The 21,163-nt window shown below is 41.8% G+C and overlaps 1 protein-coding gene across 7 annotated transcripts in view; it reads right to left on the minus strand.

Annotated features, from left to right (window-relative positions):
* Positions 1-14,119: 14,119 nt before the first annotated feature.
* The window catches only part of Zfh2 (Zn finger homeodomain 2), a 370,912-nt gene continuing 363,868 nt past the window's right edge, over positions 14,120-21,163 (minus strand). For 6 of the 7 annotated variants that reach the window (XM_071708340.1, XM_071708339.1, XM_071708338.1 and 3 more), the window contains one exon: positions 14,120-21,077. In XM_071708340.1, coding sequence (XP_071564441.1) covers positions 20,356-21,077 — 722 coding nt within the window. In that variant the 3' untranslated portion in view covers positions 14,120-20,355. The remainder of the gene's footprint in view (positions 21,078-21,163) is intronic. The other variant, XM_071708344.1, reaches the window with a different exon arrangement.

Below are 21,163 nucleotides of genomic sequence, written 5' to 3' on the forward strand. Positions count from 1 at the left end.
GTAATATCTTTTTTCTATATTAAAACTAATCTTATGTGCTTAAATATCTCAATTAATTATCTGAATCTGTGACACACTGAATGTTTTGTGATTGGATTTTTCCATATTTCAAATATATCGAAGATAATTTATAGAGAAATAGTAAAAATTAATAGGTGTAATTAATAATTAATTAATTAACAATATTATAATTTATTGTAATCTAATAACATAGTATTTATAGTATATAACATTGCAATGTTTACGTTGCTCTAAAAATGAGAATAAAAAATTCTACATTTAATTAGTAGAATACATTGCATAAATTACATTACGTACGTACATAGGTATTTCATTTTAAACTTATATAATACGGTTCTTCCTTTGCTTGAATATAAAATAAGCTCTATTATCTGCGATCTTATTATTATATTACACACATACACACACACACACACAAATATAATTCAGGGTTTCCAACTTGTCCCTACGATAAAACGGATTGTCTCTGCGCGGGAATGCACTCGTTTAATTTGCACTTGAGAAAGATAGGGAGCCTCTCTCGTCCGAGGTGCATCGAACTTTAGGAAAGCCGGCGGTTTTAACGCCAACGACGACATAAACACTCGGCACAGCATTGCAGGCACGCAGAAAGTTGCCCGTGAAAGAGAGGGGGGTGGCAAGGGAACAGGGATAGAGGAGCGAGAGCAAGGTGGACGGGTGGCAGTAGCTCTGAGAGATGACGAAGGAGCCCTGGGCGCGGGGTGGTTTCCCCGGATCGATGTGTGTGCCCCCGCCTTCTCTACACTCAGCTACCCCCCTGCTCTCTTCTACCCACACACCGCCTCTGGCCGCCCCTGGGGGTAGTTATACAAATTTCCAAGAGTGTCTGCTTCCACCCTCCGTTCCCTCGAACCTCCTTCTCCTCTTCACTCTACGTTCGCCGCTTCGACCTCTCCTCCCTTCGCCGGGCACCTCTCGCACCAGCTCCCGAGTTTCCATGGCAACCTGGAGGCGGGTCTTTGCATATTATACTCTGTGTGTGACAAGCCGACTCGTTAGGTATGCTCGTGTTGGTGTGGGTAACCCACCCCCCGCGCGAGCGAGCACGTGAGTATGTGTATAAATGTGTATAAATGTATGTATGTGTACGTATGCGTGGGTGCTCGCTTAGAGGGGGGTGCAAAGGAATCAGCCGGAGGTGTGAGCGGAGGCAGATGAGGAATTGTCACCTCCGACGACGAGGAATGACGAGGAGGGGCGAGGAGAGCCCGGCAGAGCTCGTGATGTAAAAAGTGGGAGCGAGAAGAAACGAAACGGAGGGCGCACGAGAGGAAACTCGGGGATGGCCGGAGGAGCGGAAGGAGGAGAGGGTGGTAGAGGGCAGGGGGGCGCCTATGCCGCCTCTTTGTACTTTGCAGGGTTGCTGCAATCTCCCATACCTCGTCGGCGGCCTCCGGCCTCGCGAGTGAACTCACCCTATCGTCATCGCCGACGAGCCCTGCCACCCACCAGGCGACCCATGCCACCCTCTCGGTGGAAATTCTACGAATCCTGGAATCTCGTATGGAGAAACGAACGAGTCTGAGGCAGAAAAAGAGAAACAGAGAGAGAGAGAGAGAGAGAGAGAGAGAGAGAGAGAGAGAGAGAGAGAGAGAGAGAGAGAGAGAGAGCCGGCAAAGCCTGGCGTGCTGTGATTTCTAGCGGTCTCCTCTTCCCTCTTTGGGGTGCTGTGCTCACGAGTTTTACGGGGATGCCTTTGATTTTTTTGAAGGGAATCGGAAGTGACGGTTACACGAGCAGATAGGGTGCGCGTGTGTCTCGAGATACTTCTGGACTCGTGATTTTAGCTTGGAACCGCGCAATAGGTGCCATCGTTTCTTTTGCTAAATGGCAAATAAATTATTTGCACACCTTCTTTCGGCAGAAATTTCATAATGAATAGATTATATTTTGCTTCTCTTCAACTAGAGACGTGTATGTCAATGATCACTTTTTCGTAAAGCAGTTCGGTCAACCATACGTCTTTTAGAAGATCGAAATATTGTGCAAGTTACGTCGGATTGCTGTTGAAATTTACAGGATCAACGATACGTGTTACTATGTCAGAGCTTTTTTTTAATTCGAGAGGTCGGAAATGATGTAGATTATGTGTAGATCGATGAGCAGAACGTATATGTCGCCGTGGAAATGCACGGGATTGCGATTTCAATTTAATCCAATGCGCAGCGTGCCGTATCTCCCTGCGAAATCATTGATGTTGCGTGAGAGCGTTCGTGACGTGCCGCGTTATTGATCTCGATATAGAAAATAAATTTATTTAGACAACGATAGGGGGATGAATGTTATATGTAATATGTTCTCATGGAACGTACTCTAAAAACGTGGATCTACACAGTTTGTGTAAAAACAACACAAAATCCGTGTGATATCTCTGTAGTATGATTCGCTATCTAAATATTTTGTTCAAAAGTAACATTTATTCCTCAGAAATAATATCGTTTTTATTGTTTCCAGAATAATTTTGATACCTAGATTTAATATTTTTCAAAACAGTATCTGCTCCAGCTGTCTAAAAATACAAACACGATTAAAGAATCATTAATGAGAAACGCGCATCGGAGTAAGCGCACAAAAATTGTCGAGAAGAATGTCGGAATTGCGTTGCGACCTCGAAATATTGGCTTCCGATGGTGTTTCAATACGAAGTACGTGAGCACTTCGGCAACGTGCATATACAGGCGGCACGCTTGTGAACCGCACAAGAGTGTCGCGGTAGAGAGGCGAGAGCTTTCGTAGTGAAGGCAGCTTTGCAGGGTGACGTGTTTTTCTGGCAGCCAAGTGGGGTGCGAGCCCCTAATTATAAAATAAAAAAATCAATATCTTACCCCAGTTGGGCTAAAAAAATAGGGTGACTACTCCCGTCGTCTTCCACCACCGTCGTTTCAGTCGCTGCTCCCTGACTGCTCCGGTCGCGGGGCTGATTTTTCCACCCTCCCTATTCCCCTGGCCTCGCGTTGCCCTTCGCATCGCCCATTCTTCCTCTCTCTGTTTCTATTAAGGGTGCAGAGTTTTCCTGGCACACTGTCGGGCGAAGCGAGGATGGGGTGGTGCGCTCGGGAGTGCCGCAACAGCGGGGATAGCGGTGGAGGCGACGTATAACGGATAACGGAAGAACTGCGCGACTTTATTTCGTTGCGCTTATTGCGTTTCCTGAATTTTTATACGCTGCATGCGGCCCATACTTATGGACTTTTAATGCCCCGCTGGCACGTGCGACACGCCCATGCTTTAAGGATCTGTTGCTAGCAGGCAGCGGGTGCCGTTACGCTTGCGAAAATCCAGACGGATATCGCGATTTCGTTTTACATCGTGTCGCTATGATCTTTCTATAATAATCATGTTTAAATGATAGATCTGTGATACGAAGCACAGCGAAAAATTACAATTATTTTCTTTATTCTGAAAAATACGAGAAATACTATTGAAAGTACCTAAAGCAAAATCGAATTACTTAATTTTGTGTTAATATAATTATTGATATGTATGACAGATTTTCCTTTTTATCAACTTCCTTTTTGAATACTTAAAATCTTTTTACTGCTATTCTTTCTCTTATATTTTTCTATTTATTATAATATAAAATAAATGAAAAATACAATTAATATCGTTGTTAAAGCTGTTGCTATAAAATTAGACATTTTTTTTTATTACGAATAAATTTTATTACAAACAATTGACTCCGTTACAGTAAAGATTAACTATATTGCAGTTTATAATCTAAATAGAATTTTTTAACATTTTTTGATTTTTTATTTTTCAAAGAATTTCTCTATCCATAAATTTAAATATTTGAGCTTTAGCTGTAATTTTCACGGAAAAAAGATTTAGCTACTATAAGCAAATCTAGTCGTAAAATATGGATAACTAATATTTTTTGCAGCGAGAGCTATACTTTAGTAATAGTAGCAAAACTTTAACAAAAGGTTACTACTGCTAAATTATAGCTTTCGCTGCAAAAAATATAGCTCTCGCTGTAAAAAATGTTAGTTATCCATATTTTACGACTAGATTTACTTATAGTAGCTAATCCTTTTTTTCCGTGTACATTTAACATTTTTTTTTACATTTTTTCTTATTACCACAAATTTTTGACAGAATTTCTTTATTTCGACACACATTATAACGATTTATTATTCTTGGTATCCTAAAAATGTTTATAATACAAGATAACGTGAATTATTTTTAAAAATATCCAAGCTTTACCACTTTCTCGGCACGTTTTATTCCACGAGAATCGAAACAGCCCCGGGCAGTGCTTGGTGCTGGCACTCAATCAATAGACACATAAATATCATCTCGAAGGCGTTCACTGTCTCCATCTTTTTCTCTCACATACACATATTCATGTAGGCCTCCTCGCGCGAGCCACGCACGTGTCGAGTTTTCGCGATCCGCCAAGTGTCGATGACGGCGTCGACGTCGAGTTAGTGGCGGTGCTACGCCACATCGATTTTAGGGATTCGCCGTCGTTTTTGTCTCGCGCGACGACACATTCAAATAAGTAAGGTTCACCCCCGCCGATCCCCGCGTCCGCCACGACCGAGGACGATCGGCCCCGCCACCCCTTAGGTCCTTCTTTCGCCTTCCCGCTCGCTTCCCCCTTACGTCGGCACGAGGGATGGGTCGCGACGAGATTAAAAGAAGAATCAATAGCGCCTCTCACTCCACCCACCCCCGTAGCACCGCGGAGGTGGGTGCCCCCTTCTCGTCCCGCTCCTCCTCTGGAACCCCGCAACCTCAAAGGCCCTCGCTATATATTGAAATGCTCTAAGAGAGGACTGCCTCGGAGCCATCCCACCTCCGGCCTCTTCTGCAACACAGTCACCACCTACGTGGGTGGTAGTCGGGTGAGAGGGGTGACCACCCTTTCGCTCGCCCCCCTCCCCGCGTTCCCTACGAACACACTCGCTACTCTTTCGGTTCCTCCTGGACAAACACTGTACGGGTGCTTCTTCTTCTTCTTCCTCGTCTTCTTCCTCCCTGGTCTATCTCTTCGTCTTCTGGCTTCCGTACACATTTTTCCTTTGCTCCGGTGTAGCTTTCGCGAATTCTCGCTCCTCTTCTATCTGCGCTAGGACACTCGTCGTGCCTCCCTCTCACCTCCTCTCCGCTTTCTCGTGCTTCTCATCTTTTCAGACCTTTACGAACTCCGGAGAAGGACGAGAAGAGGGAGGGAGCGAGTCGCTCTCGCAGTTTGAGACCAGAGGAATTGTCAATTTCTATCCCCTTCCTCTTCTTTCTTCTTGCATAGTGAGATAAGGAGATCCTTCACGAATGATTTTCGCGGAAATAGCGCCGGCGAGTCTTTGAATCCAACCCTTTTGGATCGGCGATCGGCCGCGAGACTCTGCGGCAAAATGCATGTCACGTGAAATCACCCCGGAGATTGCTCGACCGTTGTAGCGATGGACGACAAAACGCGTTATATTGCAAATTACCGGCCGTCATTATATATAGCGATCAATCGAACAAAAAAACTTAAATAGATAAAATCGGGTCTATATATAAGATCTATATATTATGTAATTATACGCATTGCGGTCCATTTCGTGTCATATTTTATTATAGGTATATAAATAAACGAAATGACATTAGGTAGAAAGTATATTGTATTTTGCACATTAATATAAGTTTAAATATATTACCACAGTGAATACATTAATATTTATTATACATATCTTTATTTGTATATTTATACCGTTTTACATACATATCTATTAAGAAAAGCAGGAGCTAGAGGTTGATGGGCTCAAGTTTATTTTCTTAACCAGGAAGAGATAGCTCAAGCAAGGAGGAAGTATTTTCTTGTCTTAAATTGTTAGTCGTAATGCATATTAGAGCGAAGATGCTTTTTACGGAGTCGGGCAAAGAGCGCGGGTCCTCCGGAGAATTCGTCCCTCTTTCTCATTCTCATTTCCCGGCACTTTGAATTTGGCACCGCGGAAATTGCCAGCCACATTTTGTGGGCTAGCTCTGACAAGGTGAATATTTTAGTGGCACCCTGTAGGTTGTTGGCTTCACATACATATGCGCGCACACGTGGACGGGTTGAAGATACGCCTCGGTCAACATCGTCGAAAAATGTATTAAAGGCAAACACATGCATCCTAAGGAGGTTGGGCTATCCACCTCCCTCGGACTCCCCCTCGCCTCACCTTCCTCCCCGCGGCACACGTCTACATATTCAGGCACTCAGGAGAAGATACTTTTGCCAAGCCTCGTCCTTCTATGTTTTATTTCCTCCTATAGATACATCCGTCAGTTATCTACGGTGTACACGCATGTACGTTCGATCGTGAGAATCTATTTCGAAATTACTGGGAAGCCTAATGATGATGTTAATATCCTTAAAATGTAGTAATAGTAAATTGTGGGATGGGAACGGAAAACGTTAGGGAAATACATGAGCGTTATTTTCGTAGAATGTTACTGGAAATGGAATTATATGTAATATTGGTAATGCACATACATATATGATTAGACATTACACATATGATTGGATCGCTGAGTAATTGACGCTCTTTATTCCAAAAAGGTTTTGTTGGTTGTCAAATATAGATAATTCTTTCGTAAGTATTTCACCATTTGGATACATCCAGTATTAAGAATATTAGCATTAATATTTTAGCCAACACTGAAATCTTTGAATATATATCATATATATATATACATATTTACAGACGTGCACAATATATTTCTGCGAGACGATTACGAGAAGTGAAAAGACTAGAGCTAGATAAAATGCAGAATTTCTACAGAAACACGATTTGTTTCTTTGCATTACCTTGCTGTATAATGTTCTTTAATGAGCTGCCAATCAGTACCTGTCAAATAGCAAGAAGTAGCAGGCGTATATATGAAATTCCTAACTCTAATTCTTCGGAATAAAAAATACAGAAAGCTATTTTCTTAATTACTTAATTAATTAGAAACATAACTCATTATATAAAACGAAAAATCAGAAATCGTAAGATCGTGATTTTGATAGACAGTTAATATCTAATAATCTTTTAACATATATATTGAAATGAAGAATGTAAATATATGCATAATTTATTCAGCAATATAGATAAAACTTTTGTGGCCAAATAATCGTAATATTCTGATATTAATATAAACGTTAGAAGAGTAGATACATATTTTTATTTATTTATTTTTTATTTATTTACACAAAATTTAAACTTGTATTACAAAATAATAACATTATACTCATCCAAGGAATCGCTATATTTTATAGCAATTTTATCCCGATTTCGTTTAATTGTTATGATAACTTTACTTTTTTAAAAACGTATTTCTATTAACAAAATATTCTAAACACAATTTTTTTTAAAAGTAATTATAGAACCTAATCGTGAAATAATATAACAATTTTTCGATGAAGTTTTAGTTTCTTTTCGAACGACTGGATTTTTACATTTTGTTTTACGTTGCAAATTTTTAGTTGCGAATTTGTGGTGCACTTTTGCAATGGATGTTTTATATCCTATCCGGATAACGCGATCATCACAAATCAGATCCTGTGACTATATGCGAGGTATCGCCCGGGAATCTGTATTAATTACATATAAAACGGGGAACGATCTCGGACACGAAAAAGAAATTCCAACGATTTCTCCGGGTAACAGGAGTTATGTGGCGGAACAAGTTATTATTTACTTATTAGACGCCCGACGAACGCTCTGCGCGGCTCTCGCGCTCTGTGGGGGTGTGAAAATGAACTAAGACCGGCCCGGTAGAAATTAAAAACGTGACTCTACCGAGCGGGTAGCTCATCGCGCAGCTAACGAGAAGATACGACCTCCTGGTAAGCGTGTATATAGGTATAGCCATCTCATGTGCTGCAGCGCGTGAAGATGTACGTTTCTCATATACCGGGTGGCGTGATTCCAATCGGCGATATAAACGTACGCTTACAAATTTAGCGTAACGTATGTATCGCGTGATATTGATATTTAACTTTATTCTATAATTTATTTGTATATTGTTTTGTCTCTTTAAACATACGCATATTTTGCTTTTCCATGAATCATTTTGTAATATTTATATCGGAACTTAATATATGATAATAAATTTTAGATGAACAAACCTACTTTGATTTCATACATCTTTATACAAAATAAAAACAGATATACTTACATTGGAAACAAATGAAATTGAGGACCTTTGTTAAAAGCATACTGCGCAAGGTAGCTTTAATTTTTGTTAAAAGATTCGCCTCGATTGCATCACACAATTTTTTGGGTACACCGTATTCTCGATTTAAAAGAGTTATTATAAATAACGTTTGCAATTGGAGAACGAATTCAAGGCGAATAAGCTTCTCGTAAATAATTTGGTAGATATGGCGTCGTCATTCGTAAAGAATTAAAAAGAAGTTTGCTGGATGAAAAAGATAAATCGAATATATATATATATATATATATATATATATATAAAGTTGTGTATCGTAATAGTTCCAGGTAACGCGTCGTAATATCGCGGTGTGACGTAAGCTTTAGACACATAACGTGCTTTATCCGGACCAGCAGCGTTAACAAGTTTAGAGCTATCTATCGATTTATGACAATGCCGACGTAATATAGCAAATGAAATAGAACGAGGACAAGATAAAAAATGGCAATAAAAAATATAATACTCCTCGGGCGTGAAAATGGCTACAATATTGGTGTCTATATAATGCAAATTTATATTTTATGTAAGTAAATAACACATGTCCTATTTACTTACCTAAAATATAAATCTATAATATATTGCAAACATCAATGTTTTATTCATTTTCACGCCCAAGAAGTATTTGTTATATATTTTATTACCTTTTTCATCTTGTCTTTATTCTATTTCATTTATTATATTACATCGGCATTGTAAATCAAAATAGATATAAATATATCCTATTTATTTATTACATATATGTATAATAATTATTTACTAATTATTAATTACTTATACATGCATATAAATTCTCCTGGTTTTTATATTACTAAAGATTCTATCTATCAGATTATCTTATATTAATACAGCAATGATTTTAGTTTAATATTGTTTTTTATGATAAAAATCGTATTGTATTTTTGACTTGTCGTGTCGTATACAGAGACATACATGCATGTCCCTTTACAGAGAAAGAACTATACATAGAACTATAGGGATAGAAACTATATCGAGTTCGATACAAATTGTTTCGTAGATACATACTGGTGCACGGGTAACCAGATACTCCGGTACGTAATGGCGAGGGTGTATTCGCGATGCGATTGAGTAGAAATGGGTAGGATGCGAGGAAACTGTATATGGTGAATTTATTTCTGCATTTCCTTCTGTCAAGGCTATTCCTTACCACAGCTTCTCTGTAATTCTAGTATCTGGAGTATAATGGCCGTCGAAACGTAACGCAAATTGTCATTACAAAATTCAGTCCTTGTTTGTAAATTTCGAATCACAGTTTAATTTGGAAAATTCAAACCTCGTTGTCACATCTTTCTCTCTATAGAGCTACAAATAGAAAATAGCATTTGCAACAATCGGGTTTTGCATCGGATACTTTTTCAAAACTTCTTTTTCGATTCTTAAAATATGGATGTATGATGGATAATAACTCATACCGTTCAACGACTCAATTATTGACCGGCAGTTTCTCGCCATCGTCGTTTACTAGCCTCCTCCGTTTCCTCAACCAGCTGCGTGTTAAGTGAGATATCGCGGAGGATGTCTTTTTACGCTCGCGCAAATTATGCAGGGTACCGCGGGCTGTACGTATCTCTCAGAATGCATAATGCGACAATAGCGCGATAACGCGCGCGCGGAATGAGTCGTCTAGCGTCTTATGCAAATCTTCGAAAGAAGCACTTTGTAATAGGCAATAACGTTAACACCTGCTACCTCGTAGAGCGTATCCCGTATAATGGAGAAATGTTTTTATGCGCGGCGTGTCGTTAAATCTATATAGAGACACTCGTCACTCCCGGCATGCCGCCATTACGACGGATCGGTTGAGTTAAGCGCGATGCAACGAGGTTTGACGAAATGGAAAAGAGCACTGCGTCAAAATGACATTAATACCTTGAGGTTTCGAAATTAGCATAATGCTCGTTCTGAGTCGTTTCTGGCTGCTTGTACGGCTCGCAGCTTTTCATGAATAAATTATTGCTAATTACATACTTGATACAGCATCGTTCAGCATTAATTATTTCATTCATTATAGACATAATCATATCTCTTATATAAAATATATCAATTATTTGCATATTTATTTGTATATGTACAAAAGAAAAACAATTTTGCTGAAGTTAAATCTACAAATTTAACTAGATACACAGATCTGAAAATAATTATTTTGGACCATCTGAATAATTATATTGGACTCTCAAGCTAGTTGCTGGAATAGATCAAAACTTCTTGCAGCATTTTTATTATACTTGAGCGTCCTACATAATTATTTTGATGATTCAACATAATTATTTTCATCAGATCTAAATTTCGCCTAATTTGTACTTGAGCAAAACCATTCTTTCCGTATATTTCTCAACATTTTATGAATAGTTTTATGGATAGCTGGATGAAAAGTAATTGAAAGTAATGGAGAAAGATGGATGTGTTGTGTGTTCAATATTTTACATATTTCTTAGTTAGCAATGTGCGCATCTTTTTTTTCTTTCCATTCAAATATCGCGTCCATTGCGCGGGAGCTTGATGCTACAATTTCGCGAAAAGACAGACATACGAGACCATGGTTAGCATACGAAACGACATTGCGAAGGAAGGCGTTTCACTGCTCAAAGGTGGAGAAGAACTTGACAGCGTCTACGAGCTTAGACGAGTGTGGGTGCAGCATCTCCTCATCCTTCTTTTACCCCAAAAGGTTACGTAGGTGGCGTGGTAGCTGGGTGACGTGTATTTTACGTGCCGCCTTTATTTCGATACGACGGGGCTTCGATCCCCGTCCAAACCTAATTTGCGTTCCATCTCGCGAGCAAACACTCTTCGAGAGCGCGAGACAGGCGGGCGACCCGAGAGCGATTCTCCTCCATTTCCCTCCCCTCCTCCTACTTCCGTCGTAATCCTTCTCTGACACAGGGTATCCGCGACACCGTCGTTACGTCATACGCAGACACATCGTGTACCGCGAACGCTGGGCGTGCTCTTTGAACTGGGTTCGAATTTCCCACAAGGCGGCACAAGGGCTGTGATCTGGCTATGAGGGAATATCGCCTTCAGCTCCAGAAGTGATCATTCTGACACATCTATTGATTTATACTCGCAATAGGCGATTTTTGATCTTATAACAAAAAAATAAAGAATAAATCGTGTTCGTACAGTATTCTTTAATATAAAAAAAATCTATTTTTTTGCAACAAATTAATATATTTTTAAACAATTTCAACAATTCTATGTTAATATTTATATATCCTATATTAAAATATTGTTAACAAAACCGAATCTCTTCTTTCTAAAGCTTGTTGCTATTATATGGTTTATAAATTTATCCGTAAAAAATCTAAAAGTTATATTTATATCTTTATAATTTAAAGTATAATTTTTTTTTGTTATAAAAGTTTAATGGTATATCTTTATGTAAATTTCAACAAAATTTAAGTTTTAAATAAAAATAAAATAGCGATTTGAAAAGTTTGTCGCTTGGGTACAAGTGACTGTGACAAGTTTTAATCGTACAAAAGCGTGGTTCATTAATCTTGTTAAAATCTGTACTTACCGTAATAGCTTTCATCGAAGAACGAATCTTCTTGTCTTGCCAAGAAATATATAACGAAAAAGCGAGAACCTCGATTTTCGAAAGAAGCAAACTAAACGACATTAAAAAACGCATTAAAACCAGCATCGCCATCCCTGAGGAACCCAAAGAAACAATGAACACGCAGGAATATCGATTTTCTGATAAACTAGGGTTTAATAGAATACGTTGAGATTCAGTACAGATTCAGTACGGTCTGACTTCTTTTCCTTGGGTTTTCATAAATCAAATAAACTTGCAGTTTGGTGAGGACGAGAGGAATGCAACACACACATGTAATGGAAGATGTATTCGAAGATTCGTAGCAACGAATTCCCGATTCCTACTCAATCGCTGTACACGAGAGCATTGGCCGATTAGATAAATAATCGATTTTTAGTTGACTGATATGAAACATTATTTATGTAATATATATGCGATATATGAAGTTAAAAAAATTATTGAATTTCTTTGTTTAAACGCTAATTTGAAGGAGCGTCAAGGCCACTGGTATCACGTGAGAGAGAGAGGTCTTTGTTCTAAAAATAGACACCACGTGCAGCGCTCTATCCTGTTTACTTTTTGTGCAGTGTGGTTTTGTTCGTGAGCGTATAAGGTGCACGGTGAACAGTGCATGAATCGTACACAGTGTTATGAATGGTACGAAGGCTTTAAAAGAGTGGTCGGCTATCAATAGGTCGACGATCCACGTTCAAGCCGGCCGTCAACGTCGACAGCCGCCATAAACCTGCTTTAACATTTCATAAGTTTCAGTGAATGATTTTCCGAGCTTAAAACAAAATTTAATGTTCACACGTCGATTTCATATAGAAATCGATCGCTCTAAAAAATCGCGAACCGCACCTTACACGTTCACAAATAAAACCACACTGCATAAAAAGTAAACAAGATAGAGCGCTGCACGCGGTATCTATTTTTAGATTAGAACACAGGTTCTTCCGTCACGTGACATCAATCTTGACGAGAGCTTTGACGAGCCTTCAAATTGTTGCATAAATAAACAAGTTCGCTAATTTTTTAAACAGATCTCGTATGGGATAATCGACAAAATTATTTACGGCGTGAACACGGTCGGTCACGCGTCGTGTCGAGCGACGCGATTGCAAGCCCGTGATTGAAAATACGGCAGTCAAGTCGTCGCCGGCATTGCCGATAAGCGAGTTTATCACGCGACATTGGTTCTTCAAGCGAGCGTGTTTCGTGTCTCTATGCAAATTGCGGGTGAACTAATACTCGCCGTCCGGAAATGGGGTGCCTCGCAAGCCGGAAATAAAATGAAATCCAGCGTAATAGAATGGCAGTGCCGCTTGACAGCTCGCGCGTCCGCGACAATGTTCGCGGTCAGACGCTGATGAAATTTTCGGCAGCGTTGTCATGTAATTCTGCGAACTTTTTAGAGGCAATTTGACAGCTTATCGTGGCTCGAATGTATCGAGTCTGCGTTTTTATTTCTCTTTTGGTTCCTCTAATACCTTTAATATCTATTTCCCTTAAGAACACGACATCGGTTTACTTTTGCACGAGGTGCACTATCTTATTATTATTTGTTACTTGAAAATTTTTAAGAAATTATATTTACGGAATATATTTAATTGATAATGTTAATAAACGTAATTAATTTTCTCTTCGCGTCTTTAAGTTCTTGATTAATTATTGCATTGTGATTGATCCATTAGGTTTAATAGTTATCGTAATAATTTTATATTAAAGGAAAGAAAATTAAGAATGGGAATAGAACAAAATATTGCAATTAAATATTGCAAGAGATATTTTAAGCAAAAGCTGAATAAAGTTAACTCAATGACTACGTTGACTCTGGATTAGGAACAAAGTGTTATTTTCCTCGCAATCTTCTTTCTTCTTCTTTTATCGCCATCGACGCCATCACGTTGTCCTTCGATTTCTGCACGCTTTTCATTGACACGAAGATAAAATGCTTCCAAGAGGACATGCTGTAGCCTGTATATCGATCAAATCCAGTTGGAACCGAAAGTTGAGGAGTTTTAAAATGGTTTTATGGTAGCTAATCGATGTCAGTGCTCAGAGACAGGTAGAATAGAGACTAGGTAGGAAACAGGGAAAAAGTTTAGCTCGCTCGTTGCAAAATTGCGCTCCTATGCGCCCGTTGAATCGCTTTGTCTATGCAGACGTATGCATGTGCGTTCGTGAATAGAGACCATGTGTATGGGGATTACATACGCCACTTTGTCTCTGGTTTTAAAGGGAGAGATAGAGGAGGGTTCGGGGAATTCGTAGACTATGCTCGTATATATATACATATACCACATGTATGTGTATATATATCCAATAATATATATCATCGTGTCCTTCATCATCATCATTATATTTACTGGTATAATTAATTACTCGCTTAGATATGAAACCTAATAGGAACATGATTGCACCGTGCCCGTTTTTTCCGCACGATGTTGGCGCCTCCGATTGCGGCTCTACCGCTTTTTTCATTTTCCCGTTTTTTCTCGTTTTTTTCCTTCCGTCTTCGGGGCTCGCACGCGTTTTGCTGTATACGCTCGTGTGTATTGCCATCTCTTAGCGCGTGTACCGGTACAACCGTGTTCGTCCGTCGTGATAATCGTCGTGTGGCACGCGCATACATATCCCTTCTTCGTCGCCGTTACAAAATCCGGACCAATACCGTTTACGCGTATAAATGGATAATAATAAGTCTGTACACAGGACGCGAGAGAATGTGCGTAAGTCACGGAGCGATGACCAGGCGAGAACGCGAGCTCGCTCTGCTATCTCTCGTCCCCCGCTCGATCATCGATCGCGTGAAATCGTTACCCTCGCGGGTACCGACGCGACGAGCCAAGTTAAACGAAAGTTCAATGAAACGAGTACGCGTGGAACATCCCGATTGGCTAGAACCAAAGGTGCGATATGCCGATATACGTATATTTAATGTGTCGAAGGTACGGTGAAACGCAAAGGAACGTATCTAGTCGCGGAAAAGTACGCTGCGCATCTCTCCGTTGCGGCGCAATGCGCAGTCCACTTTTCCTCGCGGTAAAACACACGCGTATATTTTTCTCGAGCTAAAAAGCGCAAAAGGTACAATGCGTTTACACGTCCGCGCGTCATTTTAACGTCGCTGTTGTTCCCCAAATTCGACACTCTCGCGATCGTCGCCGATCTGTTTGCGTCTCCGCGTTTTACAAAAAGGGCCCGGCGAGAGGCGCAAAGAGAGGCGCTTGTCCCGTCTATCCAGGGCGTCCAAAGAGATGGGATTCCGGATTTTGTTCGTCGATCACGCTCGATTCGTCGATCGCGGGCCGAGCCGACGCGCGGCGCCAACATCGTCGAGGTTGCCCGGGCCGGCGTTTCGGGTGTCCCGCGCCATCGGTGGGTGTGCGGACCCACGCGCGGCTGACGGTGCCCCGTAGTGAGTACATATAGATATACACATGGCAATCTCTCACAAGAATTAGTCGCTATCGTTATCAATTAGTATCCATTATTAATTAATAGTCAATCAAGTACCGCACGAACAAATTCTCGCAAGTCAATCGGCAATAATGTAATAATAATCATACTAATAATGATAATAGTGTAATAACGTAATAATAATGATAATAATAATAATTATGACAATAATAATCGCAATAGTAGTAATAATTGCAATAATAGTCACAATAGCAATTAATAGAGTTAATAATAAATAGACACGTTCAACATATTTCGTAGAAACTCAACGAGATTAGAAAAATGAAAAACTCCGACGATCACCGTAGCTTTTTCCGTCGTCGGACGGTTCCACCGACGCGATATTCCGACTGTTCGCTCGTCAAGCATGGCACGGTCATTGTTACCGAGTGCATGAAAGTATAGCGGGAGTTTGCAAATTGTTCCAATCGTCACCTCTCTCTCTCTCTTCGACACGTCGAGCGAAAAGTTCTCTGTAAAAATGCATCCTCGATGGATCTTTGCGATCGATCGGCGTCACGCGCGATCCCGACCGCATTCGGCGCTCGCGAGAAGAGAGAGGGGGGGATTGTCAATGGTTAGCGAGGGTGGCCGTGTGTCGACGGAAAATGGCATCGGTGACGTCGGCCGCGCTTAATCCTTCCGCAACGCAGTAATATATATATGTATATAGCATTCGTTTCCTCACATATCGTTCTCGTATCGTTAGCTCATCACTCCATTACATAATCCGCGCACACTTATCACTCACTCATTGTTGATTTTTAGGAACAGCTAGCGAGGTTCGGTTACTCTATCACGCAATCTCCGTACTCGAAACTCAAAACGCCAAAACCGACGCGCCGGTTTTGCGTACACGCGCACGTACGTAGCCGCGTTTTGAGAGTCACGCTCGTATGCGATGTAGCTCGTAGCTCCGAGTTCATACGCAAAATTCGATTTCAGTGTGTGTGCATGTGTGTGTTTTTATGTTGTTTGTTTGTATGCGTGTGTGCGCGCTTGTGTATGCCTGTTAATTTGTCTGTGTTGCGTGTATATACGCGTGTTTATAATTTGTATTAACGAATATTACGGTCCTTGCAACGCGTCGCTCTCCTCTGTGTCTCTCGCGAGCAAATTACTAAGAAAAAACTAAGATCGCGATGGATACCGGCCGAGGCGCATCGTCTTGTGCGTTCAAGTGCATTTTCGCCCTTCTATGATTTTACTATACGTATGTAGGAAATTTCGCGGCGAAGGGAAATAAATTTCGCTTCTCTCTCACAGTCTTAGCGCCGCGGCTTTGAGGTCCTGGGCGCTTTTTCTTTGGAACATCTTGCCTCGTGCTAGTGGTAGTGATAGAGTTATCGTTTGCAAAGATCCTGAAGACAGTACGGATTCGCGGTCGCCAAACGCGAGCGCGCGCACGCGATTCCGCGGCGATCGCCTTAATTAATTCTACGACTTGATCACACCCGTTAATTGTCTTATTTTGCGAGGTATCGGTTCGTACGAAGAGAGATTCCGCTCTGGGTTCTTTTTTTTCCCCGGTACGTCCTGTAAAGGTGGATCGTGCCGGTCGGAAAGACGATCGGCTGAAAATTTCGATATTAGCGATTCGATTAGGTGTTCTCGGTAGTAGTATACGAGTGCGGGTATGTGTATAGATGTATATGTATGCGCGTGTATGTGCACAAATGTTATCGTTCGTGTCACTTTTTGGAACGTGTACGTGTGTTAAATGTACGCTAGTTCAACGCTGTAACGTTTATATAGATAATAATCAATACATGACCACATATATGTAAATATAATATCGTAATCTATAATCATAATAATAATAATAATTCAAATATAATATTAATAATCGTCGTTACCAACGTTACGTTAGAAAAGCATCTTTTGCAGACAGGAACCTCGAGAGTTGCTTAGTACCTTAGGAATAGTTATTACTTCGCGTTTCGTTTGATCTTAACGACCACGTGTTTTTTTTAACGTCCTCGGATCTCAGACCCCCCTCCCCTGCTTTCTCCGAGAGCCCTCTTACCCCCAGAGACGAACGCGCCCATTCGTCAGTGCATTTCTCTGTCCGGCATCCCCCACATCGCTCTCCGTTCCATGCGACACCCTTGTTTTTTCTCCGGTATACCCTTTTTTTAAACCTAATGATTCGCGTAAATTCAAGACTGCAGCACGTAAAAACACGCCACGGTATCTTTTTCTTTTGCTTATTTTTTTTCTTTTGCACTTCCGGTGGCACTTCCGGCATTCTGTAGCTTCGCATACGCGCCGCATCGTATGCGCGAACTTTCGTTTCTTCTAGAGTGAGCTTCTAGATTCTAGAGCGAGGAACACGACGTACGTACGCGTGTAGACACGTCATCGTTCCGGATAGCATCCGCGAGGATTCTAGTACGTCACAACATCATATATATATATACATATTTATATATATATATATATATATTTGTCTACTTAAATATATATTTTCTTCTTATTCATTCACTTCATTTTTCATTTATATATATATATGTATATATGTATATATACTTCTCTTCTGTATATATACTTATATGCGTGAGAGTGTGTGTTTGTGTGTCTATGTATCGTTTCTATCGACGCGCATGTACCCATCCTCCTCACCCTCTTTCCCCTTATATTCTATAGTTTAATCGTAATTTATCCGTAACTTACAGCTAGTAGTGAATTCTTTGTCGTTCTCGATTTTACACCCTTCTGTTGCTGTTCGAAACGGTGCAATTTTCTTTCTCCTCCCTCTTTCCCAACCTATGATCCGGGACGATGTTTGTATTTCTAAAATATTTTCGTCTAAATGCGCGAGATTTTTGAAATTTTTATCCCTATATATAACCGCCGTATCTAAATTTAAAATTCACCTTGTTCTATTTAAAAATTCCAGATTACATCACTAGAGTGTCTAGATTTCACCCAGTACAATATTTGGCCGATTATCTGTTCACGAATAAAGATCAAATAAAGAGTCGTAGTTTTCACTTATGCTACGTTGCACGTGCGTATACGATTTGAGTTTGATTTCCAGACGTTTGCAATACAGTTCGGTTCTTGTACGTGTACAAGCTCTATTTTTTTATTTGCTCGCGCGAGACTGTGGAAAAGAGGGAGAGCGAAGTCAGAGGACATAGAGGTAAGATTCTATGGTGCCGGGCCACCCTCCTATTATCCCCCATCCCTTGCGTCGATGTGTGTCAATCGGTTGTTCGATTATCGAGCTTTGCTTAGCGATAATCGTTATAGCTACCGACAGCCCTCTAATACCTATCGTTATTACTATCATTATTATTACTAGTTTCATTATTATTATTTTATTACTCTTATTATTATTAATATTATTATTATCATTAACGTTGTTACTAATCATTTGTTTAGCGTAATAAATATAATTTATTAAATATAGGAACCATGTTTCTGGGTCTTGCTTGCTCGTTCGTCCACGCGAATCGTGACGATGACGGGCACACCGGGGGTTTATTATGCCGCCTTATATACCGTCGTTTTCCCTTCCGTCCGCCATCTTATTACGTTTTTCTTTTTTATCAAATTACGGGAAATAACGTAAAAAAACGTACGTGCCAAGTCCGTTGTACACGTGTGTACAGTGCGCGTCTGTCATGTGTGTGTGTGTGTTGTGTTGTGTGTGCGTTACCTGTTTATATGTATATGTATGTAAGTATTTGTGAATGGCAGAGAAAATTGCAGAGAAAGAGTATCGTGTGTGTGTGTGTGTGTGTGTGTGTGTGTGTGTGTGTGTGTGTGTGTATGCTTCTTGAATTATCCTTCTTTGTCGCTTTCCCGAAAAGCGTTCCTCTTTTTATTACCTTTTCCACGATCGCCGTCGAAGTCGCTGAACGATTCGCGACACACATACATACACAACGCATGCACGTACGCACGCATGCACGCACACATACACACCCGCCCACGCGCAGGTCCACATACACACAGGTCCGTGGAAAGCCACGTGCACACGCGCGTCAAAATGAGAAAGAGAGTGATAGAGACAGTCAGATATCTATATATATATATATATATGTATATGTGTATATATATATAGATGTATGTATATATATATATATATGAATATGTACGTACGTATTCGTAACGATGGCGGCGTTTTCAGTTTCGCGCTCCGCGCACCATCTACCCTACTACGCCGCGCCTAATAGCGTCCGCTTTTATCTTCCTGCTTCTTTTTCTTTTTTTTCTTAGTAACTCTGCTTTAAATCTTTATTATTACTTTACATAGGAACGTTTAAGTTAGCCCACCTCGACGCGTGTCGTTCCGCGTCGCACGACGCACTTTCCCTCCGGAACTTCCCGTACTCTCCTCTCCTGGAAACGTATCGCGCACATCGTTCCGAGACGTGCACCCAAAAATCGGCTCGATCCGATCGAGCCGCTGACTGATCGACCGATCGACCGGTTGTTGGCTACTCAGCAAGGAGGATTTCTCGATCGCGTTCGTTCGATCGTTCTCCAGTCGATTCCACCAGACTAGGTCGTCTTCGTCGAGTCTCTCTATCCTTTTGCCACCTTTCTTTTTTAAATTTAATAATCTTTTTTTCTTTTTCTTTTTTTTTCGTGCTACGAGAGGAACTTTGGAGAGCGCGCATCTTCACGGCGCGCGCTGCGCGGGATTCGCGTTACAAAAATAATAGGCGAATCGGGGGCGCGGGGCTAGGGGGCAGGGAAGCGGTGGAGGATGGTTGTGTGCTGGCGGTGCATAAACGACGAAATTAAGAGAGAAAACCAATGATCGTCCGCCGTTCGTGCCTGAGTAATGTGCCTCCCTTTCCTGCCCCCTCTCCTACCGCCACGGGGCAAATGCCCCCGACGACGGGGTGCTCCGTCGAGATGGACACCCGTGCCTGCCCGTTCATCGCCGGTTAGGAACATTGGCTCGTTCACTGCGACGTCCTCGAGTCCGACCTCCTCCAAGCGACGTCCATAGGTTCTCGTCTTTCCTTCCTCCGCCCATCTTCTCTTATATTTTACTCTTGCAGTTTCTTTCTATTGTTATTTGGTGCCATTTTTCGCGCGCAACTTCCCTGCCTTTGAGAGAGATGGTAGATCAGTCCCCGAGCTCGGTTTGGTGGCGTTTAACGTGCGCCTGCGAGGGCGGTGACTTCTTGCACCAGCTTCTGCCGTTTGGCATCGGGTCCATTGTTGTTGTCCTGACCGGCCCTGTCACTGGCCTGTGACTGACCAGTCGTGCTCTCGGCGGCCGCTCGAGCTGCCAATAGGGTGATCTGATTGACAACGTCCTCCATCTCGTCGGTAAGCGGGTTTGTCTCCTCCCCGGATTGCGCGCCGCCGTCATATTGTTGCTGCTGCTGTTGTTGCTGGTGCTGCTGTTGGCGTTCTTGGGCAGCCTCGAGACGCGCCCGGTGCTGCAGCGTCTCTGCATGACGACGCCACTCGCTTACGGTGGTGTAGGTGCGCGTTGATACGCCGGACTCACACAACAAGCAGGCGTAACGCACCTGCACGAGGCGCAGAGCGCCACGACGCTGCTGATTGCCCAGGTAGCAGGATCGCTGATGCGCCAGCAGCGACGACTCTTGCGGATATGCGCGGCCGCAACGGCGACAGACGAGACACAGCTCGGTCTCCACCTCGCGACAGTGCTGGGACAGTCCGTTCTCGTCGGCGCCGCACGGCGGGGCCGGCAAACGGACCGTCTCCAGGCCCGGATGATTCGGATCCTGCTGCAGGAACGCTTGCATCAGGGCCCGCGGCACCTGCACCTGTGCGCCACCCTCCACGTGCAGCGGCATCATAGCGCTCCCGAGTAGACCGCCGCTCAAGCCCGCAGCCGCTACTGAAAGCAAATCGTAATCGGTTCTCGTTAGAATAGAACGCAATAGGGACTCGTTCCTAATAGATTGTCTGCACGAGCCGTTTGCC

Source organism: Temnothorax nylanderi, unplaced genomic scaffold (assembly GCF_030848795.1).
Source record: "Temnothorax nylanderi isolate EJ_2023f unplaced genomic scaffold, tnyl_v1.0 TNYL_tig0066_pilon, whole genome shotgun sequence".
NCBI lineage: Eukaryota > Metazoa > Arthropoda > Insecta > Hymenoptera > Formicidae > Temnothorax > Temnothorax nylanderi.